This window comes from Phascolarctos cinereus, unplaced genomic scaffold (assembly GCF_003287225.1).
Source record: "Phascolarctos cinereus isolate Bilbo 61053 unplaced genomic scaffold, phaCin_HiC Scaffold_726;HRSCAF=1367, whole genome shotgun sequence".
Lineage (NCBI taxonomy): Eukaryota > Metazoa > Chordata > Mammalia > Diprotodontia > Phascolarctidae > Phascolarctos > Phascolarctos cinereus.
The window spans coordinates 195,913,802-195,941,259 of NW_027556098.1; the positions used below are offsets into that span (position 1 = coordinate 195,913,802).

The window sequence follows — 27,458 nt, forward strand, 5'->3', positions numbered from 1 at the left end:
GTAAACTTTGTTTAGGTCCAGTTTTCCTGGTTCCTCCATAGTACTTTCAGAATCTGCCCATAGTCTACCACTCTACTCTGGAAAAGAATAGTTCTTTGGATAGTTAAGACTAGGATAAACTTTTTAGATGGTTCTGGGGATCTCAAACTTTTCTACATTTGGACCTGTTCCTCAGTCATTATGCAGGTTGTCCCCAAAAGTCTTAGTGCAGTTTTAAACTTTCACAGCTTAAATAGCTATTAATGCTTAAAATAAATAATAGCTTATTTTGATAGTTTAAAAAGAATTATTTTAATAGCCTAACAATAAAATAAATTAATAGCTTAAAATCATACTAAATTTTTTGCAGTAAGGAGCTATACCTTGCCACTCACTATCAGTTTGCCAGAACTGTGAAATATGTTAAGATGGATATTACCTTGATTTTGTATATTTGATAAGCTTGTACAGGAAGTCATAAAAGTCTTGGTGTAGTTTAAAGTATTATTTAAATAGTACTTCAAAGCTGCTTAAATTGTAAGCAGACTTTTGAATCATCCTGTATATTTTTGATTCAGAATGCAAAGTCAAGAGTGTGTTTGCCTTAATGTATTTAACGTGTTCTAGCAAGCTGGCAGTACATTGGCAAGGTATAATGTTGGAAACACTAATTAGGATAAGATAGAAATTCTGTTCTTTTTTCTCCTCTATTTTATAAAAGAAAAGTGCTTCACTAAATGCACCTACATAATAATTTTGAATCAGAGGAGAAATGGATTTTTTTATAAATGTTAAAATTCTAATCATGTTCATGATGATTTTTGATAGGGTGATCGAGGTGACCCTGGGCCTGCAGGTCTACCAGGTTCTCAAGGTGCACCTGGAACTCCAGGACCTGTTGGAGCTACAGGTGATGCTGGACCAAGAGGAGATCCAGTATGTAGCAAGTCAATTTCATTTTGTATGTATGTATGTATGTATGTATGTATGTATGTATGTATGTATGTATGTATGTGTGTGTGTATGTATATATGTGTGTAGGTATATATGTATGTATGTATCTATCTTTCTACCTATCCATCATCTACCATCTACTTAGATATAGGTATATCATAAGATATGCATGCATGTATATTTAAAAAATGAATAAATCTTCATTAAGGTTAATGCCTATAAACATCAACAATAATTGAGAAAACCAAGGCATCAGTGTTACAATTCTATTGCTAGTATCCTTATTCCCCCAGTTCTCAAACCTTAGAGTCTTGATTCTACCTTTTCTTTGTTTTTCTCATGTCCATCAGTTGCCAAATCCAATTTTACCTCTGAAGTAGTTTCCATTTCCTCCTTTTCATTTTGATTGTCATTATTTAAATGCCCTCACTACCTCTGCCTTAGACTAACTAATCACCCTTCCTCTAGTTTCACCCCATCTATAAACTGACTTTCACATTTATACCAAAGTAATATTTCTAATACATTGGCCTTTCTACCACTCCCCTGTTTCAAGACTTTCTACAGATGTTCAAATGTATGATAAAATACAAACAAGGGCCTGGCATTCAAGGCCCTCAATAGTTTAGCTCAAGCCTCTGTTTCTAGCTTAGTTTTAGTTTTTCCCTTCACACTCTCTGTGCAGTCACATTGGGATAATTACTGTTCTTCAGTCTCATCCTCTCCTTTTCTGTCTCTGTGCCATAATGCACACTCTCTCCCATGCTTGTGTTTGCCTTTGACACCATGGCATACATTGACTATTCCCTTTTTCTATCTATCAGACTGCTTTGTTTTATCTCTCCTGTATTCTTAATATTTCAACTTGTAGGAATAACTTAATATGTATGTTTGATTGCATTGAATTAAATTCATCTATAAAGCAAAAGGTTCAGATTGTATGACCTCGAGGTTCCATCCAACTGTATATTTTTGATACTATGAATTTATGGTTCTTTTAGTAGGAAAATTCATTTTAGGGTAAATGAAAACCTTTGCTTTCCATTGTTATGTGAAAATATTAGCCTTCGGGTATACTTCACACATATTTGTAAAATTTAGGCACATTTAGGCACAAATTAGCTTTTAATATTGCTATAAAATTAAGAGGGTGTTCATGAATTTAAGCAGTTGTAGCATAATCACAATTCCAGGTAATATAGTTTCTATGGATGGTATTGATTCTTAACCATGAAATTATATACCCAGAAATCTACATCCATAAACACACTATCTACCTACACATAGCTTTCTACTTATTCATGAATATATTAAGTTATTTCATGTTCCACTTTTTGTGGCTGTTCTTTCTAGGGTTCTCGAGGTCCTGTAGGTCCACCTGGCCGAGCAGGGAAACGTGGCTTACCGGTAAGTCCTCAGAAATTTTTGATTTTGAATTTTAGGACATAAAATATACCAAAGAGGGGAAAGGTGCTCATTTCTGAGGTATGAAATTCTATATGCTCCAATCATTCAGGGTAGTCCTATAAAGAATTATAACTAAATGGGCACAGCTGCTGTACAGCCTTTTTGCATTTTGGAGGGATTGCAATTGTCCTTATATGCCAGATTATCTCCTTCCCCTCTCTTGCCAGTTGGATGATGTGTTTATGGTCTTTACTCTGTTTTCTCTGCTAATAGTCTACATAGCTATTCAGGCATCTTACCATATCTAAATCATATGTTTAAGACAGGCTATTAAACCATATCCCCATATTCTTCTTTATGTGGACTGGTTTCTGTTGTCTATGAAGGTTAATAACAGTTTTTATACTCATTTTTAGGTTTTTTTAGGAAAATAATTTTCATTGTTAACTTCTTAATTATTTTAAAGACTTAAAATAAATTCAGTCTCTAAGTTGAAGACAAGCCAGAGTTGTGTTGTTGTTATTGAGAAGGTGAAGTGAGCTTCCCAGAATTAAATATAGTTGGCAACTAAGTTGGAGAGAAAATGTTGATGTGTACTCTATTTGTTGTTTAGTCATTTTTCAGTTGTGTCAGATTCTTTGTGACCCTTTTTTGGGGTTTTCTTAGCAAAGATACTGGAATGGTTTGCCATTTCCTTCTCCAGATCATTTCACAGATGAGGAAACTGAGGTAAACAGGCTAAGTGACTTGCCTAGGATCACACAGCTAGAAGTGTCTTAGGCCAGATTTGAACTCATGAAGATGAGTCTTTCTGATTCCAGTCCAGCACTGTATCCACTGAGACACCTAGCTGCCCCTACTGTACTCTACCACTATAGAGCAACATCATTGCTCACTCAAAGCTTCATCTAATGATCAGATCACAGATCCAGTTTAAAATATATATATTAAGGTGAATAAAAATAATATTTTCAAATAAGATAAATTAATTTTAAAAGTTTATAATTAAATCGAATGCTTTCTGCTGAATTTATTTTTTTCTTGAGTAACTTTTAAAGATAAAAAAGAGATCAGTTTACTTTATTCTTCTTAAAACTGGGCTGCTTTCAAAATTTAAATGCTTATTTTTATATGAAATAATTAAAACCAATGGCAATTTAAGAAAAGATTCACATGCTGATTGATTGCCGATTAGAGAATTCAGGAAATTTAGTTACAAAAATTCAGGACTCAAAGGATCCAATTTCAAATGCCTACCCTGCAAATGAGACAAATAGGTTCATTTAATTCACTTTGCCATGGTGCCACGAGTAATGTTTTATTCCAGGCACTGGGAAACCAGGTAGAGCTGGTCCCCAAAGCACTAAGCAACCTTCTCTCCACACTGCTCTCATTTCTTGCTTCTTAATCTAGTCTCTTCCGTCTACTCAGACCCATTAAGGTAAATGAATTAGAGAAACCATGTTGGGATTGGACCTGAAGGTCAAAGAGTGTAATCCCTGATAAAAGACTATAAACCCAATGAACCTATCATTAATTTGTCTCTTTTATAATTTCTAAGATTGACTTGACCTTTGTAAACATGTTTCAAAAACAGACTAAAACTAATCAGATAGTTGTTAAGGAAGAAACTAGTAGGCAAGAAGCTCTTTTCCTTCCATTCCAGAACTACTCTCTGCCCTCCTATCAGATTACCAGCTAGTTTTAGGTTGTCCAGAGCAATTTGGCTGATATTTTGAAGTGAATGTAGGGTTCCTACATTCTATATCCTAATTTCTAAGAGCAAGTGTGAGGTGATGTTTTTCTTAAACACCACTGATTCATTTAGAAATTCATTTGTCACAAACAAATAATTTTCCATTCATGGTTTCTTATAGAATACTTGGTTTATTTGTATATTTAAGTTTAATGAAATAGCAATGTCAATCATAGTCTTAGAGTAAAATTTAATTACTTCACAATTTTAAATTTTAATATTGCAATGAAGTGTAGATGATATTGTGGATAATTATTTTAGATTTTCCTTGTTATTTAAACTATTTTAAAAATGCAATGCAGTTCACTCTTTGAGCCTGTCAGGAAAGTTAAAAATATGTGTTATTTCACCCTTTCTGCAGCAAAGATGTTTTCAATAATGACATCAGAAAGCTTATCATAAACAGACTAAAATAGAGCTATAACTAAGTTTTGATTTTTGGTAGCTAGAAACCAGTGTTAATAAAAAAGTAAATAAGTAATTTGACTTCTTAAAACATATTTTATATTGATGAACCATATGAAACTATATTTGATTGAATTGTTTTGAAGTATATAACACATTATCTAAGTAAAGTAAATGTATAATTTGCATCATAATTAGAACAAAAATGAGAATCTCTCAAGCATCTAGACATATTTACATTTTAAATAATTCAAGAAATAAATTATTGTGACTCTTTCCATATATAAATATATATGAATGTATGTGTGTGTGTATGTGTACATATATGCATGTATTTATATGTATATGTATTTCTATCTACCAGTTTTTCAGAAAAACATTAAAAAATTTCATGGTCTCAATCTGACTAGACAACAGGTTAATTCCTGTTAATAAATACAAGGAATATATGTTATTGAAAAATGGATACTAACTTGGAATTTTGAGATATCTAAAGTCTTTGGAATAATATGGCCATATTGAATATATGTCTAGGGCCCCCAAGGACCTCGTGGTGACAAAGGTGATCATGGGGACCGAGGCGATCGAGGCCAGAAGGGTCACAGAGGCTTCACTGGTCTTCAGGGTCTTCCTGGCCCTCCCGTAAGTAATTTCCTTTCATATTATCTTTTTCTTTATTTTTTTTGTGAATTTCCAATCTAGAATTGATAGGTTGATAGATACACACATATACATACATACATATTTAATTTAAAAAATTAAGAGACTTGCTGAATAAGTGATTTTCTAGCTTACCTATTTTAGCTTAATATTTGTAGGCAAATGACAAAGCCAAAGGATATGTACATATGCAACAGGAGTGGGGAGAGAAGGCATATGCGTATTCTTTTAGTTTGTTTTGGTCTTGGTAAACTAAAACTTTTCCACTAAAATCCTACTCCAGTGCCTTAATGCTAAGGAGAAGTAACCATCAAAGGCTATTCCAATGTAGAACAGGATCATCCTAGAAAGGCTTTCAGTGTGATATGAATGTCATATGATAGAATGTATTTGTCTACTGTCTAAGAACAAGTCTAGGTCATCTTAAGCACTGTTAGAATTTTGAGACTGTTTTGTTTTTATGTCCTTATATTATGAGTATCTACCAGAATTTCAACTCCTATACATACATATACATACAATATACACATATGTGTATACTTATATAATGTAATATGTGGTACTTTATAAATGCTAGTCAAATCAGATTGAATGGAATGGAATTGAAGAGTTCCATCACCAGATTGGCCAGAGTGTTATGAAATTTTCAGCCACAAGAATGCCTAAAGACTATCTACTCAGTTATAAAGGAGTTATGATCTGTGTTGATAAAAAGCAGATTTTTAAAGTACTGAAGTAATCAAAATGAAACTACTCTTAAAAACCTAATTGTAAAGATTAATGACTGTTTAAGACACGAATGTGTGCAGGTGAAGTCAATATATTGTTCCATATCTTTATATGTTATGCTGAAGTCGGCATGGTGCATTTTAAATAGAATGATAATGTTTTCTTTCATCTCCCTCCACTCCCCCCCTCCACCCCGACCTCCCATTTAGGGTCCAAATGGTGAACAAGGCAGTGCTGGAATTCCTGGACCATTTGGCCCTAGAGTGAGTATGTTTATGTATTTGTTGCTGTGGTTCAGTAATTTCAGTCATGTTTGACTCTTTGTGACCCCATTTGGGGTTTTCTTGGCAAAGATCCTAGAGTGGTTTGTCATGTCCTTCTCTAGCTCATTTTACAGATGAGGAATTAAGGAAATAGGAGTGACTTTCCCAGGATCACACAGCTAGTAAGAGTCTGAAGCCAGATTTGAACTCAGGAAGATGAAGCTTCCTGACTTTTGGCCTAATACTCCACCCACTGCAACACATAGCTGTTTATGTGTGTGTGTTTGTGTATATATGTATGCACACACATATATACACACATTATGTGTATATATATATATATATATGTATATATATACATATATATATATATATATATATATATATATATATATATGTATATATAATGTTTTAAATAAGCCAGTAAGAATAGCATACTGTTACTTCAAGTAACCTGTTCCTCCATTGTCTTTCTCATGCATGACATATGTCCTCTGAAGCTGGCCAAAAAAGAAGTGAGGTAAATAGCTCAGTAGTTTTTCTATAAATTATTCAAATATACAATCATAACACTTTTTAATATAGCTTTCTTCACATTTTCTCTTTAAAATCTTTTACTTACAGTTTAGATGAGATCATTTCTTATGACATTTTCTCACTTGGAGTTATCTGAACTTAGGTTGAGTATTCTATTGTTTGAGATTTGGTGAAACAGATCTACTTTAACATGTAAATATGTTATTAAGCTAGTTTTAAAAGTTTGCCTTTAAGCAACAGCACTCATTGATCAAAGAAAGCTTGTATAAGCCTGATTGAGTGGCAAATCATGAGATGAGCCCCTGTTGGAAACTTTTTTTAAAATTCTGTGTTTCTCTCTCTCCCACCCAAGCTGAAAATATGAGGACCTGTCATAGGCTACTTCTTCTCTGATCAGCAAGGTAGCTTTGACCTGTTCTTTTTTCCCACTTGGGATCGTTTGCCCCTCCTTATGCAACCTGATGCTTCCACCTCTCTTAGGGATCACCATGTTAATATTGAATTTATTGCATTAATCATCCAATTAGTTTAATGCATGGCAATTTGGAATTTCTGATCTGAATATGTCTGCCTTCGCTTGTCTGTACTTGGACCACATTTGAAGCTTTAAGGGAACTATACTTATGTATTCCTTGAAGTTAAATTATGATTTTTTATGACAATGGTAATTTTTTTTCAGTGTGAGAACTCCCAGTGAGATACTTTTTAAAATCCATTGCAGAGAAATGCCTTTTCTGCAGCTTTCATCTTTAGAGTTTTTTCATGTTTAAAGTAAGGGGCAGTAGGACTCCATGATCCCAAAGGTCCCTGTTAATTCTAAATCCTACGATAATATGTTTGAAAATGTACATAATAGGTGTAGCTTTATCAAAATACAGAAAGGTTTTCTGGATTGACTCATCTTGAATCATGTACTAATTATGGTAGGTGCAGGCATTGTTAAATCTTACATGCATCAGAAAATTAATGTAAATCCTGATTTTAACACTAGACATCAAAATGAGTTACTGAGAATTATTGGCACGTATCTATGAGACGAGAAAAAAATTAAACCACATTACACATTGATAAAATATATTCCTCATGTTTTTCAGGGACCTCCAGGACCAGTGGGTCCTTCAGGTAAAGAAGGAAATCCTGGGCCACTTGGACCAATTGGACCTCCTGGTATGAGAGGAAGTGTGGGAGAAGCAGGACCAGAGGTGAGTTCACAAGAATTTGTAGTCTAAAAGATTTATTTAAATGTTATCTAGGGAGCAGCTAGATGGTGCAGTAGATAAAGCACTGGCCCTGGAGTCAGGAGGGCCTGAGTTCAAATGTGGTGTCAGACCAAACACTTGACACTTACTAGCTGTGTGACCCTGGGCAAGTCACTTAACCCCAATTGCCTAAAAAAAAAATTAAAACTAAAATTAAAAAAAATTAATTGTTATCTACCTTCCACAGAGACCTTCTACAGCTTGAAAAGTCAGTGGCTGAAGGGATCTGTAAGAAAGAGTCATCACTTGATCTCTTTAAGTGGGAACTAGATGATCTCTCAGAGTTGTAGAGAAGATCTCTGTTCTGATAGAGGTCAGAGGTGATGACCATTGAGCTTCTTCCAACTTGGTGATTCTTTGCATCTGTGAATCTTGTAAACTAAAACTGAAGCCTTGTTTCACACAATAGTTGGTCTGCACCTAGTTTGGCTAATTCAACAAGCAATATTTACACGGTGTCATCAGGGACCCCTGAAACTGCATAAAATGTTGTTATCTACATGCTACTTCTGCTAAGGAAGTCTAGATTTGCAAATTTCCTGATTTCTAGGTAGAAATAAATCTTATTTGAATGAATTCTTCTTATCTGAAATCCCTCCATATTGATTGTATATTTCTAATATTCCAGGATTTAGAAAATGCTTTGTGGGATTTATTTTAATTACTTAATATAAAATTTCCCATCTGTAAGTAGAGTAAAATGATTTATCTGTCAAGGCAGATACCCCAGTCTCTATTTAACTCAAGTACTGATTTATGGACTTATGGGTCTGAAAAAATGTTTTACACAACATTTTCCACATGTGGACTTTCATAGTTTGGCACAGAATTCTTATTTGGCTACAAAGTGCATTAGTAACAAAAACTGCCAAAAGTGGGGGTATTGCATCTAAACTCTCTCTGTACCAAATGAAGCCAAAATTTCTGCATCCAAAAGTTTAAGTAATGATGTGTTATCTAAATTTAAAAAAATTTTTTTAAACTTCTAGGGTCCGCCTGGTGAGCCTGGTCCCCCTGGTCCTCCAGGGCCTCCTGGTCACCTCACTGCTCCTCTTGGGGATATCATGGGACACTATGATGAAAGTATGCCAGACCCACTCCCAGAGTTCACCGAAGACCAAGCAGCCCCTGATGATAAAAATAAAACAGACCCAGGAGTACATGCTACATTGAAGTCACTAAGTAGCCAGATTGAAACCATGCGTAGCCCTGATGGCTCAAAAAAACATCCAGCACGTACTTGTGATGACTTGAAGCTTTGCCACCCATCAAAGCCTAGTGGTAAGTAGACAGCAAAAATTTTTGAAATAAAATGCATTGCTTGTGATTGTAGGATGAAAAAGCAAAACATACCATCCTACACATTTCAACATCAGATCATAGATTTGGATATAGAAGGGAGCACAGAGATTATTTAGTGTAACATACTCATTTTAAAAATAAAGAAAGTAAGGTTTAGCAAGGTTTTGTGACATGTCTAAGGTCATACAGCTGGTAAATAGACTGGCTAATATTCATGTCTCTGACCCTAAATCAATTCTCAGACTCCAATTCTTTATTGTTTTCCTGTTTGTTCCACTTTGAAAATTGGAACTAGGTTTGAAAAAGAAAAGATGCTTTCCTTTTGTGATGAAGATTCCATTTTTTCCTCAAAATTCTTAAAATTCTCCTTTAATGTATGAAATAATAAAGCACTTTCTGAATGTATTGGCTCTTAAAATTTCAGCTAGACTGGCTGAAAAGTTTAAGCTCTGGAACCCATTCCAGACTTTCCTACTTCCAAAAAGTTTTTTTTTTCTCTTTTCTTTTTTTTCTTTTTAAATTTTATTAATTTATTTTGATATATCAACAATCACTTCCATATGCTGTAGAGTTAAAAATTTTTCTCCCCCTTCCTCCCTCCCACCCTCCCCAAGGCGGTGCACAATTAGATATAGGCTTTACATTTACATACCCATTAAACATATTTTCACATTAGTGATGTTTTAAGTAAAAATTGAAAACAACAGGAGGAACCATCAGAAAGATGAAACAAAACTCAACAGAGGGTAAAAATAAGTGATAGCAATTCGACTTCCGTAGTTCTTTCTTTGGATGTGGGCAGCATTTTCCATCCCGAGGCCTCTGGACATGTCTTAGATCCTTATAATGTTGAGAAGGGTTCACTTTAACAATACTAGTCATTGTATAACATGGCTGTTATTGTGTACAAAGTCCTCTTGGTTCTGCTCACTTCACTCAGCATCAGACCATATAAGTCTTTCCAGTCTCTTTTCTTTTTTTTAAAAAATTAACAAACATGTCTTTTTTCCTCTTACCTTCCCTCCCACCATTAAAAACAACAACAACAACAACAAAATCTTTGTAACAAATGTGTATAGTCAAGTAAAATAAATCCATACCTTGGCTATATTGGAAAATATGTCTTATTCTGCATCCTAAATCCATCACTTCTGTCAGGAATGAGTAGCATGCTTTGTCATTAATTTTCTTGAATCATGGATAGCTGTTGCATTTATCTGGGTTCTTAAGTCTTTCAAAGCTGAGATGGAGCCAAGATGGCAAAGTAAAGACAGGGACTCACCTGAGCTCTTCCAAATTCTCCTCCAGACAACTTTCAAATAACACCTCAAAACAAATTCTTGAGTGGCAGAACTAACAAAAGGATGGGGTGAAACAATTTTCCAGCCCCAGAAAACTTAGAAGTTTGGCAGAAAAGGTCTGTGTCTCTAGGGTAAGAATGGAGCTCAGTCTAGCACAGATTATACTGAGGCAAGTCTGTTGGTATTAGAGGTGACTGAATTGGCAATTGAAGCTTCCTGAGCTTTTAACACACAAATGATAAGATGAGTTAGATACTGGTCAGAAGATTACATGGGGCCCTTTGCTGGCACTGGGTGCAGGACTCTAGTGTATTGCTTATATGAAGTTCTGGGTCATAGTTCAAAGGTGAGGAAGAGCACTAGCACACTAAAGTGTGTGGCCACAGAATAGTAGGGACCCTGATCACAGTTCCAGGGTAGATATGAGTGCCTGTGGTTCATTACAGACCAGAGCACAGGCCAGGAGAGCAGTTACCTCTCCTTGGAACATACCACCTTAGAAGAACTGAAAACTTACAGATTCCCAGAACTAGCTTTGAAAACAACAGCATGAGAAGCCTGAAGCTTGGGACGGTACTTCCTTTATTCTGAGAACAGAGCCCTGCTTTAACATAAAGTTAAAAGTCAAGAAATAGGCTAGAAAAAGGAGCAACAACAAAAACAGCCTAACTGAAAAAATGTTATGGTGACAGGGAAGACCAGAACACAAACCCAGAAGAAGCCAACAGTATAAAAACAGCTACATGCAAAGCCTCAAAGAAAAATGTGAATTGGTCTTGAATACCACCCCACCAAAAAAAATTCCTGAAAGAGCTCAAAAATGATTTTAAAAACCAAATAAGAGAGGTAGAAGAAAAAAATATGAAAGTGATGGAAGAAAATAACAAAAAAGTCAGCAGCCTGGTAAAGAAGGCACAAAAATACTCAAGAAAATAACACCTCAATAAACAGAATAGGCCAAATGGTAAAAGACACACAAAAATCCACTGAAGATAAAAACTCCTTATAAAGTGGAATTGGTCAAATGGAAAAAGAAGTAAAAAATTCCCTGAAGAAAAGAACTCCTTAAAAAAGTAGATTTGGTCAAATGGGAAAGAAGGTATAAAAGCTTACTGTTCAGAAAATAATTCCTTAAAAATTATAATTGGGCAAGTGGAAGCTAATGACTCTATGAGAATTCAAGAAATAATATAACACTCTGAATCTTAGTCTCTGACTGCATCATCTACTTCCATATGAATGGCTGCTCTGGTTGCTGGTCTTCCAATGTCACCATCATTCTTAGCCAGAGGCACAGAAGGCTCCTCATTGATGACAATTCTCATCTCATGAAGAAGTTGTTTTAAGTCCCATGGTGTGTCTTCCTTCAGGATAACAACTTTGGATGATACTTAGGATGCATAACTGATGGCAGACTGGTAAGAAGGTAAATTAGCAGAGTTGGGTTGGGAAGTTGGTGGTGATGGTATGCAGTTCTGTTTCACCAAAGAACTTGGCGTGTTGCCTGGACTTTGAAGTTCTTTTACATTCAACATATGTTTTAGTTTCAAGTGGCATCTTCTCTCAAGAAAGTATGAAGGAAAACTGCCGTGATATCCTAGAACCAGAGGGTAAAAGATAAATGGAAAGAATCCCCTGAGATGCCCAAATAAAAACTACTATATTATATGATAGCCAATTTCCAGAGCTTCCAGGTCAAGGAGAAAATTGCAAGCGGCCAGAAAGAAATAATTGAAATATTGTGGAGTAATGATCAGGATAACACAAGACTTAGTAGTTTCTATGTTAAAGGATTGGAGGGCATAGAATATGATATTATGGAGGGCAAAGGAGCTAAGACTACAATCAAGAATCACCTACCCAGAAAAAAATGAGTATAGTTCTTCAGGGGAAAAATGGATATTTAATAAAACAGAGGACTTTCAAGCACCCAAATTCTTTTTTTTGGGGGGGGGGTTGGGCAGTGGGGGTTAAGTGACTTGCCCAGGGTCACACAGCTAGTAAGTGTTATGTGTCTGAGGCCAGATTTGAACTCAGGTCCTCCTGAATCCAGTCTGGTGCCTTATCCACTGTGCCACCTAGCTGCCCCTTAAGCACCCAAATTCTTAAATGAAAGTTAAATGAGTTATAGGAGGAAATAGACAGTAAAACTATACTAGTGGGGAACCTGAACCTTCCACTTTCAGAACTAGATAAATCTAAACATAAAATAAACAAGAAAGAAGTTAAGAAGATGAATAGAATTTTAGAAAATTTAGATATGATACACCTCTGGAGGAAACTAAATAGAAAAGAATATACCTTTATTTCAGTGGTACATAGCACCTACGTAAAAATTGACCATGTATTAGAGCATAAAAACCTCATGACCAAATGTAGGAAAGCATAAATATTAAATGTATCCTTTCCAGATCATAATACAATAAAATTATATTCAATAAAGGGCCATTGAAACAGATAAAAATTAGTTAGAAACTAAATAATATAACACTAAGAAATTAGTAGGACAAGAACAAATCATAGAAATAATAAATTTTCATTGAAGAGAATAGCAAGAATGAGGCAACATATAAAAATCTATGGAATGCAGCCAAAGCAATACTTAGGAGAAAATTTATGTCTATAAGTGCTTACCTCAATAAAATAGAGAAAAAAGCAGATCAATGAATTGGACATGAAAATAAAATTAAAAAAAACTAGAAAAAGAACAAATTACAAGCCCCCAATTAAACACCAAATTGGGTATCCTAAAACTCAAAGGAGGGATTAATACATTTGAAAGTTTAAAAAAAATGAACTTATAAATAAAAGTAGGAGCTGGTTTTATGGGGAAAAAAACCAATAAAATAGATAAGCCATTCATTAATTTGATTTTAAAAAAAAGAAAACCAAATTACCAGAATAAAAAAAATAATGAATAGGGTTAATTTACCACCAATGAAGAGGAAATTAAAGCAATCATTAAGAGCTATTTTGTCCAATTATATGCCAAAAAAATCTAATAATCTAAGTGAAATGGAAACATTCACAAACATATAAATTACCCAGATTAACTGAAGAGGAAATAGAATACTAAAATAATCCTATCTTAAAAAAAGAAATTGAACAAGCCATCAATGAGCTCCCTAAGAAAAAACCCCAGGACCAGATAGATTCACAAGTGAATTCTACCAAATAGTAAAGAACAATCAATTCCAGTACTGTATAAACCATTTAGAAAAATAGGCAAAGGAGTCCTACCAAATTCCTTTTTTACAACACAAATATGTTGCTGATACCTAAACCAGAGAAAGAAAATTGTAGACTGATTTCCTTAATGAATATTAATATCTTTTTAATATAAAATATAAGGAAGTACATTATAGCAATTTATCACAAAGATCATACACTCTGACTAGGGTGGGATTTAAAATAGGAATGTAGTGCTGCTTCAATAATAGGAAAACTATCAGCATAATTGAACATATCAATTACAAAACCAACAAAAATCATATGATTATCTCAGTAGATGCACAAAATTTTTTGATATATTATAACACTCATTCCTATTAAAAACACTGGAAAGCATAGAAATAAATGGAGCTTTCCTTAAAATTAGTAGTATCTATCTAAAACCAACAGCAAACATTATCTGTAATGAGGACAAGCTAGAAGCCTTCCTAATGTGATCAGAGGTGAAGCAAGAATGCCCATTATCACCACTAGTATTCAATGTTGTACTAGAAATGCTAGCTATAGCAATAAGATAAGAAAAATAAATTGATGGAATTAGGATATGCAAAGAGGCACTATCACTGCAGATGATATGTTATACTTAGAGAATCCTAGAGAATCAACTAAATAACTAGTTGAAATAATTAACAACGTCAACAAAATTTCAGGATATGAAAGAAACCCACATAAATTATCAGCATTTCCATATATTACCAAAAAATTCCAGCACCAAGAGATAGAAAGAGAAATTGCTTTTAAAATAGCTATAGACAACATAAAATAACTGAGAGTCTATCTGTCAAGACAAACCAAGGAACTATATGAATGCAATTACAAAACACTTTTCACATAAATAAATCAGGTCTAAACCAATGGAAATAAACCAATGAGTAAACTACCCAACATAATAACAATGGCAATTCTATCTAAAGTAATTTACTTATTCAATGCCTTGCCTCACTTCACACCTATCAGTCTGGTTAATATAACAGAAAAGGAAAATGGCAAATGTCAGAGAGGATGTTGAAAAATTGAGAAGCTAATGAACTGTTGCTTCTGTTGTGAACTGATTCAACCATTCTGGAGAGCAATTTGAAACTATGCCCTGAAAGCTATAAAACTGTGCATGTTCTTTGACCTGGCACTACTAGGTCTGTACCCAAAGAGATTAAAAAAAGGAAAAAAGTACCAAATATGTACAACAATATTTAGAGCAGTTATTTTTGTGGTGGCAAAGAATTGGAAATTGAGGGGATGCCCATCGATTGAGGAATGGCTGTACAAATTTTGGTATATGATGTCCATGGAATACTATTTTGCTATAAGAAATGACAAGCAAAATGATTTCAGAAAAACCTAGAAAGACTTACATGAACAGATGCAAAGTGAAGTGAACAGAACAGTAGTAGCAGTATCGTAAGATGGTCACCTGTGAATGACTTAGCTATTCTCAGCAATGCAGTGATCAGAGATAATTCTGAAAGACTGATGAATTAAAAATACTGCAGAGAAAGAACTGACAGAGTCTGAATGCAGATTGAAGTGTAATTTTTTTTTACTTTCTTAATTTTTCTTGTTTTTTATTTTTGGTGTGTATGTTTTCTTTTACAGTATGGTTAATATGGAAATGTATTTTGCATGATTGCACATGTATAGCATATATCAAATTGCTTGCCTTCTCAAGGAGGGGAGAAGAGATGGAGGGAGAGAATTTGGAACTCAATTTTAAAAAATGTTAAAAATTGTTTTTTACATGTAATTGAAAAAAATTTTTTTAAGCCTCCAAGCTTTTTCTTATGATATTTTACGAGGTTGGAATTTTTCTCCTGTCCTTCTGAATATTTAATCCTTATCCATTCTTTAAAATAAAAACCCATATACTATGTCTTTCAAGAGACCTCTGTGATTTCCTCACCTCTTCCAGTTAATAATGGCCTTCACCCCAATTCATTGATACCTTCACTGATGCACTCACATGTATTATTTTGTGTTCATTCTTTGTCTCTATTTATCTATCCATCCATCTTATCTGACTATTTCTCAACCCTATTACATAAGGTAAGTTCCTGGAGGACAAAGACTATATGTCATTGACATTCTCTATCTCCCCAGTACCTAGCACACTGTCGTGCACAACACAATTAGATGTCACATTTACAAAGTGCTTTAAGATTTACAGTAATAGTATCCTCAGTTTAAAAACATTTCAGATGGAGATAAAAATAGCACCTACTTCCCAAGGTTGTTGTGAAAAATCTAATGACATACTGTATATTAAATGCTTTATGAATTTTAAGGTGCTATATAAGCATTAGCTATTATATATGTACATATGTACTATATTAACTATTATATTTCCATATACACATGTGTATATATATTACATCAGTGATCATATATGCACATATATACATGTGTATACATATATATATATATATAAATCAGTCATATTTATGTAGTGCTTCATAGGGAGCTTTATATATAGTAAAGACTTAATAAATGTTTTTCATTCATTCAAAAAAACATTTCATAGGAGCTAAAAATCCGTATTCCAAATATAAGAAAATAACATGCCTTCTTATTGTGTATTCTCATAATTTCTTAGTTTTAGTATCTTCATTTACTGTTCAAAGTTATCTTAAATGACTTCTGTAGCATTGAAGCAGTCGTTAGAATATAACTTTTTTTAATGAAAATTTTAAATGTAAAAAATTTCTATGACTTAAAAAAATAAGATCTGTGAAAATCTCAGCTATATAAATCTCCTTTCTGATATACAGGTCGGTATTGGATTGATCCTAACCAAGGATGTGTTGAAGATGCTATTAAAGTTTACTGCAATATGGAAACAGGAGAGTCATGTATTCCAGCAAATCCATCCAGTGTGCCTCGAAAAACATGGTGGGCCAGTAGATCTTCTGACCATAAGCCTGTTTGGTACGGCCTTGATATGAATAGAGGCTCTCAGGTAACATCACATATGTGACTTAAGAATTGTGTTCCTGAAATTATTCTTTTTATTTTTTTAATTTAATTTCTATTGCTTGTCATCCTGTTCTACTTCTTAATTTAAAATTTTGCTTTTTCTTTGAATTTGTTTTCACTCCTCAGTCTGGCTTTCCTGACTTCCATTAAAACATGGTTTAAATCCCACCTTCCCTTTCCCCTCCTATTTGCCCCACCCTAGCTTCTTTACCTCTGAGATTTAGATGTATCTATATCTATTTACTTGTGTGTTGAGTCCTCCATTAGAATGTGAACTCTGTGAGGATAGAGACTATATTTTGCCTAATATCCATAGTGCCTGGCAAATAGTAAGCTCTTCATAAATATTTGTTAATTGACAAATTGCTCAACTTAGACAATTATAAAATGCTTAACAGGCAATATTATATTTTGGAAGTTGTATTAGTTATAATGATGTCAGTCACACAAAATATTAGAGTTGAGTAGGACTTTAGAGAACATTAAGGTCTAAGTCTTTATTTTGCTAATAAGGAAACAGACTAATAGAAATAAAGTGATTTGCCATTAGTAACACAGATACTAAATGTCAGAAGTGTGATGCAAACCCAGGACTTCTGACTGTGTTTTTCCTTTGTATCAAGTTCTTTTTCTGTTAGTTATATTTCATAAACAACATTTAGGCATTATGGCATATAAATTCTGAACTATAATAATTTCTTCTGTTGGTTAAACATCAATTGACTTTTAAATATTCATTTGTATGATATTTTATTAAAAATAATTTCTTAGGGACCATTTCTCATACATTTATATAATTCTGCCATATAACATATCCACCATTTAGCACATTGAAAATAACTTGAAATGCAAGTCATTGCTATTTGTATTTGGCCATGTCCCTGAACTTCTCTTTGATAGTTTAGAATAGATAACTGCAAAGAGGAAAGAGGAATTCAGTAAAAGCTCCAATGTTGTTCATGAGTTCAAGGGAGATGATCCAGGCTTCCCCAAGATGTTCAGTCCCCATTCTCTATTCCTGCCTAATCTACCAATTATTCTCTGGTCATCTTCTCCATTCCTACACTTCCCTCTCTCCTTATCTCCAGCCTCCTCTATGTCTAAATATTGGGCTAGTTAATGATTCTGTGACTATTCCAATCCCACCTCTAGCCTTGCTCTGGTCCCCTTTTTTGCCAAGTTGAAGTTTCCTATCTCTACTTTAACCTTCTCTCTAACTCTTCAAAATGTCTGAAACAAGTCACAAAATTATATGTCAGAGATGCAGAGAGGATGTTTACAAGATTCCACTGTGGTTCAATGGAGAAGAAAAAGCTTTTCTGTAAAACATAAGTGCTAAATTATCATAACCATTCAAAATATATTAAAAACATCTGAATTGGCAACATAGGACTAAAACTCAAAATCAAAATAAATCTCCCCTTTACACTTTCCATGAGTATATAACTAAGTAGTGCTCCTTGGGGGGGGGGAATGTATGTCTATTACTGCTATTCTCATTCTCATGAAGCATGCAATTCATTTCCCCTAACAGTATTGAATTAGCAGTTGATAAGGAAAGAGAAAGAAATGTAACATGATAAATCCAAGTTCTTAGCAATGCAATTCATATGTTATTTTATAAAACAACTTGAAATCATAATTTCATAGTGCTTTGAGATTTGGTTTTCAAAATGAAGACATATTTCATTGTTAACAGAATGTCAATAAATTTAAAACATTTAATTTTCCTTATTCTGGCTATAATAATTGGTAAATAATGTGATTATTAGTAAGTGTGATAAATAGAGTGCTAGGCTTGGAGTCAGGAAGACCTGAGTTCCAGTCTAGACTCAGGCATTTACTGAGCTATGTGATCCTGGGCAAGTCACTTAAGCCTGTTTGCCTCAGTTTCCTGGCCTGTAAAATGAGCTAGAGTAGGAAATGGCTTTGCCAAGAAAACTGATTCATTAAGAGTCAGACACCTGAAATGACTAAATAACAATAAAATATGATCATTACCTTTTATTTTAAAGAGTTTAATATGTATAAGAATTAACAGAGATATGTATTCTTACATAGTTTCTCAATCATATTATTATTGCACAATGGGAATGTAACCTTAGATATTTAAAACTAAAAAAATCTCTTTCAGATATTGAGATCTCTTTTCATAAATTCTGGGTTTTGAAAGACTTGATAAGCCTTCTAGTCTAATTCCTTCATTTTACAGGTGAGGGAACTGAGAACCAAGGATGTTAAATGATTTGTCCAAGGTCATACTTAGGTATATTAGAGAGATGGTCAGCTCACTAGTAATAATCTGAAATTGAATTGTTTGGAATCTATGACTCTTAAGAATTCTAAAAGTCTTCATTAACCATAAAATGAACTTTTTTTTTTCTAGTTTGTGTATGGAGATAGCCAATCACCCAATACAGCAGTTACTCAGATGACCTTTTTGCGTCTTTTATCAAAAGAAGCTTCCCAGAACATCACATATATTTGCAAAAACAGTGTAGGCTATATGGATGACCAAGCAAAGAATCTCAAGAAAGCTGTAATTCTCAAAGGCGCTAATGACTTAGAAATCAAAGCAGAAGGAAACAGTCGGTTTAGATACACTGTTTTAGAAGATACCTGCACTGTAAGTATTCCTTTTGGTTTCCAAATTAATTTTATTTTGAGAATCAGCTAGTCCATGGTGCTCAGTTTTGTCAATATTTTCCTGAATTTCCTTGCTTTGGAAAACCATTAGTATAACCAACTTGATTAGGTTTCTTCTAATAACCTATTAATCTAACAACCTAAACATTCTGTTCTTCCTTTTACCTTTTTAGGATCCCTGGTAACTTGAAGTTAAGAAGATAAGATAGTATAGCTTTTAATGAGGCAGTTAAAAATGCCTCTAAAATGTTTGTAAAACTGTCATCAATGAAAGTTTGTAAAATGAACTTCAAGTAAGATAAAGATAGACCAGAGATGATGGAATAATGAATGTAGGATTGTGTTCTTTCCCCCCCTCCCCACTATTATCCTTTTTACTATAATTCTTAATACAATGCTTTTACAATCCCTTTGAAATATTTCTTTAGTTCCCTAATCCTTTGCATGTTTTGAATTCCCTGTTAGCCTTCAAACATATTCCCTCTGATTGCTACTCTGATGCTCATAGGAGACCATTTAGAGCATCAGTTTTGTAAGTGCCCATTAAATACAATCAGTAGACACTTTCTTCATGAAAATCACACAATAGGTCTGATTTCTCTGTGATGGAAATAGGAGGATGGCAGTGAATGTCACAGAGGCATGGAGTGTATTAGAAATGAATTTAGTGTTAATTCAAGAACATTTGAAAAGCACGTTTGTCACACGTGATCCTCCATTTTCTCCCAGTCCTGTGTCTTTTCTCTGGTTGTTCCCCTTATCTGGAGTTCTCTCACTCTTCACTCTGTTTTCTGGCTTTCCTGACTTCCATCAAAATTTGGCTTAAATCTAGCCTTCTCTCCTTCCTCCCACCTACCTCACCCTAGCACTTCCCCCTATGAGATTACCTTTTTCTAGCCTTTATATATCTGTATATAATTGTGTACATATTGTATCCTCCATTAGAAGGTGAACATATTCTTTGGGAGGACAGAAACCATATTTTACCTTTCTTTGCATACCTCGTGCCTGGCAAATAGTAAGCTCTTAATAAATTTTTTAATTGATAAATTGCTCAATTTAGACAATTACAAAATGCTTACCAGGCAATATTATATATATATCAAAAAAAAATACATATTTTCGATCTTTGAATTTCCTTGGGGGAATGCTTTACTAACAAGAGTTATGGTGAACATAATCTGGAAACTTTTTTTTTATAATCTTAACCCACTCATAACTCATCTCTTTTTCATATTCTAGAGACGTAATGGAAATGTAGGCAAGACTGTCTTTGAATACAGAACACAGAATGTGGCACGCTTACCTATTCTAGATCTTGCCCCTGTGGATGTTGGCAGTACAGACCAGGAATTTGGCATTGAAATTGGATCAGTTTGTTTTGTGTAAATCAAGATGATATCAATCAACAATGACCACCATCATCAACCATGACTACCACCCTTACCAAGAACTTAGACTGATTGAAGTTGATCCTGAGACTCTTGAAATAATGGCTGATATTACATCAGCACTGTATATACAATTCTTCCTAAATGCCTGGCCTCCTTCAGAATATTTATTTTACTTACAAACCTCCAGTTTTAAGTGATTTTAGACAACTTTGAGCGCAGCAGTCCGATTTTAAAAGGACCAGCCAATGACCACCTTAGGAAAAAAATCAACTTTGAAATCAATAGGTCTCAGTTTTTGTTTAGTTTATTTCCATGTATTGTACATGTTGCATACTACTTTTGAGCAAGCTATTCTTCCTGATAGCTAGCTTAAAGATTGGGATACATAAAATTGGGATGAAATGTTTCTTTTGCTTGGCTGCCATTTTAAATAACAGAAAAGTAGAGCACTTTCGTGACCTCTCATTCCCAGTATATAAAGTACAATCACATAAGCTTTGGACCTGTAGAAATGAAGAACATGTCTCTCTATGGATGTTGATATATCAAATATTTTTGGATGATATTCTTTAAAAAAGATATTAAAAAGTCATATTCATTTCTCATTACTTTCACTAAATTGTTTAAAATAGCCTTTTTCCATGTCATTGATGTCATCAAGATCAAATAAATTGAGCATCCTAAATTTTTATGAAGTGTTAAAATATTAATATGTAATTCAACATGCCTTTTGTACACACTTGAACTTCAAAGGTCCTTAATCTCTTCCTGGCACACATAACTAAATCCCATTAATGTAGATGATGTTATCTGTGTGCATATGAGGAAGAATGTCTTTGTACTTTCCTATTTAAAAAGCCATTGGATTCCACATAGCACACACATGTGATATCCATTTCCAGCCTCCATATGTTGGGATTGATTATCATATTCTCAGCAGACTGATATGTGACAAAGAAGAAAGACAGTTTGGAAATTCCGAGTTGTGAATATGACTCTTTAGTCATTAGCAGGATATGTACAATCAGTAATTCTGGCCTTTGAATTGTGTGAGACAAAGTGACCCAACATTTCTTAGCATGAGCTACCTCATCTCTAGAAGCTGGGATGCATTGAATATTCTTAGGTTTTTATTTTTGTTTTTTTTTTAGATACTAAAAGGTGCTATGCTTCTGTTATTATTCCAAGAATGGAGATAGGCAGGGCAAAAACATTTTTTAAAAAAAGTGATGGTGCTAAAATTCCTTCTGTAAAGCTTTTACAAATAAAGATGATTATCACCAAATAAAATTTTGAAAGAGTCTAGCTGTTAGACTTCCCATGTCTGAAAGAGCAGTGTTACAATGCACTTTCATTGTTGGTCTGTCACATAGTCTATGGTCTTGTAATGCCTGTGTGTTTAATTAGAGGAAAACATGCAGGTAGCCACTGCTTCAAGGTTTTTTATTTCTGTTTCTTTTCTGCATTTGTTTGCTCTGATTTCTTTCCTTTTTTATTTGTTCCTTAAAAAGTAAACATCTGGGACCATCCCAAAGAACAAGCCATGCACAGAGCTTTAGTCATGTATCTCTGCAAAGCATTTAATTAAATACTCGCTTCTTGTCATGTCAATGGCTTCTGTTTTGTGGAATTTGTCTAACATTTCAGCTCACAATAAGGAAATGAATTATGGTGTAATTTATGTGTTTGTTTTTAATTATTTCCTTTTTGTAAAAAAAAAAGCAAACAAACAAAACAAAAGAGCAATCCACTTACTTATACATTGGATTATAAACAAAATTTTAAGGCATGGTCTTTCTTTAGCAACACTTATGAAAGGAGGGTAAGACCAGTTATCATTGTCTATGCTCTTTAAAATGCCAGATTGATATTATTAAGATCAGAGAAAGATAATTTTTATTCATGACTGAATAAAACGTGATAATAAAAAGCTATGTCTCATCTCACAATGTATCAAGTACTGTATTATGAACATAGGCTATTGAAGTGTTTTTTTTCTAGAGCTTTCTTTTGCACTAGTTGATATGAAATATTTTCTAAAACATTCAATTCCCAAAATAATCATTATTTGAGATGAGCATATTGAATATATAAATTGCACTTGAACATATAAATAAATATCTTAAGGAGTGGGTGTGTGTGCATTCATGTGTGTGTGTGTGTGTGTGTGTGTGTGTGTGTGTGTGTGTGTGTTGTATGTACTATAGAAAATTATTTCTACAGGCCAACAGGGCTATAATCCTATATAGGACCCAACAGCTTTAACAACTAGACCAGTACTGAGACTGTGGCAGCCATCATCAGCCTAGAAAAGTAGGTAATTGATAACTATAGGTAAGACCAGCTTTTCCCATGCTGCCACGAAACGATGATCCACATGCTATTCCACCAAGGTCAACTTTGGCTGTGGCCATTCACCTTTACTCATTTCCCACCAACCCTTCTCTTTAGGAATTCTTCCTCACAGCTATTTACAGTGTCTTATATTTAATTACAGTATGCAGAAATAGTATATATTAAAACATACCTTTATAAAAATGTATAGGTAGGTAGATGACACTACAGTTTGATTATTCAATTCTGATTAATATACTTGAACAGTATTTTAAAGTCCCTTTTTGTTCCTTAGGTCTTATTTTGCTTTTATACAATCTCTTCCTGTCCACATACCCCTGTCTCTTTTTCCTCTTCTCTTTCTCTTCTTCCTTTCTTCTTTCCTTTGTTCCTTCCTGCCTCTCTTCTGCCTCTTTCCTTCTCTCCCTCCCTCTTTCCCTTTTTGCTGTTTTTCTTTTTCTTTCTTTCTTTCTTTCTTTCTTTCTTTCTTTCTTTCTTTCTTTCTTTCTTTCTTTCTTTCTTTCTTTTTTCTTTCTTTCCTTCCTTCCTTCCTTCCTTCCTTCCTTCCTTCTTTCTTTCTTTCTTTCTTTCTTTCTTTCTTTCTTTCTTTCTTTCTTTCTTTCTTTCTTTCTTTCTTTCTTTCTTTCTTTCTTTCTTCTTCTTCTTCTTTCTTCTTCTTCTTCTTCTTCTTCTCTTTCCTTCTTCTTCCTTCCTTCCTTCCTTCCTTCCTTCCTTCCTTCCTTCCTTCCTCCTTATCTCACATCCTAGATTTTTTTTAAAAGGTAGAAACAAGTTTCTTTCCATCAGATACTCCAGTTAGGCTCTTCCTATCTTCCTGAGTGCCTCCCAAAGGAACTAAAACCAGTCTCGTCATCTAGCTCACATTCCAAGGCAGTGGACAACAAAAGGTAATTCTCTTCTTTAAGCCTTTTCTCTGTGCTTGGATAAATTCCCCCAATGACTGCTTTTAGATTATAAGACTTTTATTGTTGACTTGTCTCTGGTCAGTTAATGCAATTTTTGACTATACCTGCAAGTTCTGAAAGGAAACAAATCATTCTATCTGACTTCACTTCCTTCTAAAATCTTCCTTTTTCTTGTCCTGCCCCATTGGGTAGTCTATATTCAGGGAAGAGTGCCAAACTTCAGTAGGAGCACTGACATAGTGAGGTATGTTCAGAGGTAAGATCACCAGAATTATGAAGGAACTCAATTATTTGTTAGTTAAAGCTGTTTTGAAGGAGTTAGGGATGTTTAGCCTGGAGAAGGCTAGGAGAGGGGCATGCTTGCAAATATTTAGCAGCTGGCTCCCTGAAAATGAAAATACATATTCATGACACGTTTTAAAAATTAATCTACATTTTAAATTTTTTTACTTCGCTCTCAAGTGTAGACAATGAAAAATAAATCAAGCCCTAATTTAGAACATTTGCTGATTTCTGTGGTGTAAATGTTCATATTGAAAATTTAATAAACAGCTCTGTGAAGTGGATTCAGCACATCCTCATCAAGAAGCAAGAAATGACCCTTTTCAAATCTACAAAGGTTATTTTGTGAAAAACAGATTAATTTTTTTCATAGCTCTACAGAGGAGAAATAAGGAATAGGAAAACTCAATACAAAGGAAGATATTTTCTATCAAATTAGAGTTGTCCAAAAGCAGAATGAGTTGCTCATAAAGCAAAGAATTCCTCAGTATTGGAGGTGTTCAAGTAGAGTCTGGGTGACCACTTCTTGGGACCAAAGAAAATCAGAGGATTGAAATAGCTGGTGGCCAAAGTTCATTCTATCTCTGAGACACTATATTTCTCATTCTTTATTTCTGGCCACCATTAGTTCCATATATCTTAGCTAAAGCCTATCACACATTATCTCTTAATCCAGCCTAGCTAAATATAAACTTTAGCATATGTAAACCTTACATTTAAAATTCATAGTTTTGTGTATAGGTTACACCACATTCTATAATAAATTTGGGGAGAGATAAATTTCTAATATGACACAGAAGACATTATCTGTGTTTTTGAAGTGATATATATTCTTATTCATATTATTTGTGTATCTGATTTCAGATTGTGTGACAGAGAAACATAATTTTCTGGAGGCTAAGGTTCTATTCTGAAGTCCCACAGATTGAATAAAATGATCCACATGATTATGCAATGAGCATAGCATTATTCAAAAATATTTAGTGCTTATTACATGAGAACTTTATACTCTCCTCTAAAGAAAACCTACAAAGTAAGTTACAGTCAAAGAAGGCCCTTGAGGTTAATTGAGGAAATATCTTGTTTTATTTAACTATTATATCATTTTCTTGAGAATGAAATTGAAGAGTTAAGCATCAGCTATATTATTAATTCATCAATTAATTTATTGACCTTCTAACTAAGCATGAGTTATTGTGTCAGATTCTGGGTCTTCTGAGAGAAACAAACAGATTAGGATTCTTCAACAGAATGTATACTACCACCTGGGATTGAATTCTGTCTTCTGTACCTACTATTTATAAGACCTTTAATAATTTACTTAACCTCTCTGGGTTTACATATATGTAAAGTGATAGGATTAGACTGGAATATATCCGGGTTCCCTTCCAGATCTAAATCCTAGGTTACAAGATACCCTTATGAAACTGTTAGTTTAGAATAGTAGTGTCAAGTTAAAAAAAGAAACTCAGGCCACTAATTCATGCATAGGCTCTGAGGGCATATTGACTTACTTTTAAAATAGAATGTTATTTATGTTTTATTTAATTTTTATTTATTTTGGTAAATATTTCCCCATTACATTTTAATATAATTCTGGCCTCACTGGGGAGTGAGGTGTGATGCATGTGCATGTGTTTGACATCACTGGTCTAGAAAAATATCTAAAATAATTCAGCCAAAGGATTAGACTTATTTTGCATAGCCCAAGAGACAGAGCCAAATAGGTAGAAGTACCAGGATGGTATATCTATGTGTGTGGGAGTACAAAAAATATAGAAGCCAAGTAGGGCATTAGCAAAGTTGATAAAATAATGCTTGGCATAAGGAAGAACTTAATAATCAGAAATGTCCAAAGTAGAACTGACTTCCTTGTGAGGTAATAAGTTCCCTGTCAGATGGAGCCTTCAGTAAGATGCTTGATGACCACTCGTCACATTAATAGAGAGACGCATTGCTTCAGTTATGGGTTAGGCTAAGTGACTTCTTCATTGCTTTCAAAATCTGAGAGTTAATGATTCTCAGAAATAATGAAAATATAATATGATATGAAAGTACAATGATAGAAGTATAAAAGGCATAGAGGATGGAGACAATTTTGAGGTATGTCTATCAGACAAGATTTTCTAAAAGACAAAATTTAAACTGGATTTTGATGGATAGGTAGGGGTTGGAAAAGTAGATTAATAGGGAAAAGAATTCTAGCTGAAGAGAACAGCAAAAACAAAGGGACATCAGGCCAGGGCCATGGTGGTACATGTCTGTAGTCCCTGCTACTGGAAGGCTAAGGCTGCTAGATAAATTAAGCTCAGGTGTCTGAGCTTCATTCAATAAGGGGTAACACTCAGGTATCTGCACTGTATTAGACCAATGGGGTGAACCCCTAAGAGTGGAGGGTCACCAGGCTGCCCAAGGAGGGTGAACTGGCCCAGTATGGGAATGAAGCAGGTCAAACCTTCTGAAGAGATCAGAAGGGGCATTGCTTCTGTGAGTGGCTACTGCAATTTCTGCCTAAGTGAGATAGAGAGCTAGTGTCAAAAAATGAACACACACACAAACACATATAGAAAGAGAAGGAGCCAGGAAATCATAAGGCATGTTTGGAGAACATTGTGTAATATAATTTAGTTGGAGAATAGAGTATAAAAAGACTATGGTAAGTCTAAAAAGATAGCTTAGGGTCGTATCATGGAAGACTTTAAATTTCCAGCAAATACATGTAGATTTTATTTGTGAGGTGATATGGAACCATTAAAAGTTTCAGATCAAGGGACAACATGATTAGAAATATGGTATGAGAAGATTATTGCAGCAGTTGCATCTAGAATGAATTAGGATGATGAGATAGTAGCAGGGCATTTAGTATCCTATTGCCATAATCCAGTTAAGAGATGACGGTCATCTAAAGCACCAAAATGATTATATGTATTTGAGAAATGTTTAACAAAATAAATAAAAACATAATATAAGTGATAATTTGTGGTTTTCTAAGTCAATTTCCAGTCCTGTGTTTGACACTACTGCTCTAAGGCATGGTGGTAGCCAAGATAATATTAAAGAGAATGTTTATTTGAAGTGTCTTTAGAAGATACAACTGTCAGGACTTCATAAATAATCAGATGTGAA

At 34.1% G+C, this 27,458-nt stretch overlaps 1 protein-coding gene across 1 annotated transcript in view; it reads left to right on the forward strand.

The window, feature by feature from the left end:
• Window positions 1-22,401, forward strand: part of COL5A2 (collagen type V alpha 2 chain) — a 204,978-nt gene extending 182,577 nt beyond the window's left edge. The window contains 9 exon segments of the mRNA XM_020993591.2: window positions 808-915; window positions 2,287-2,340; window positions 5,036-5,143; window positions 6,100-6,153; window positions 7,785-7,892; window positions 8,939-9,230; window positions 16,546-16,733; window positions 19,137-19,376; window positions 20,639-22,401. Of these exon segments, the coding sequence (XP_020849250.1) occupies window positions 808-915; window positions 2,287-2,340; window positions 5,036-5,143; window positions 6,100-6,153; window positions 7,785-7,892; window positions 8,939-9,230; window positions 16,546-16,733; window positions 19,137-19,376; window positions 20,639-20,785 (1,299 nt within the window). The 3' untranslated portion in view covers window positions 20,786-22,401.
• Window positions 22,402-27,458: the final 5,057 nt, after the last annotated feature.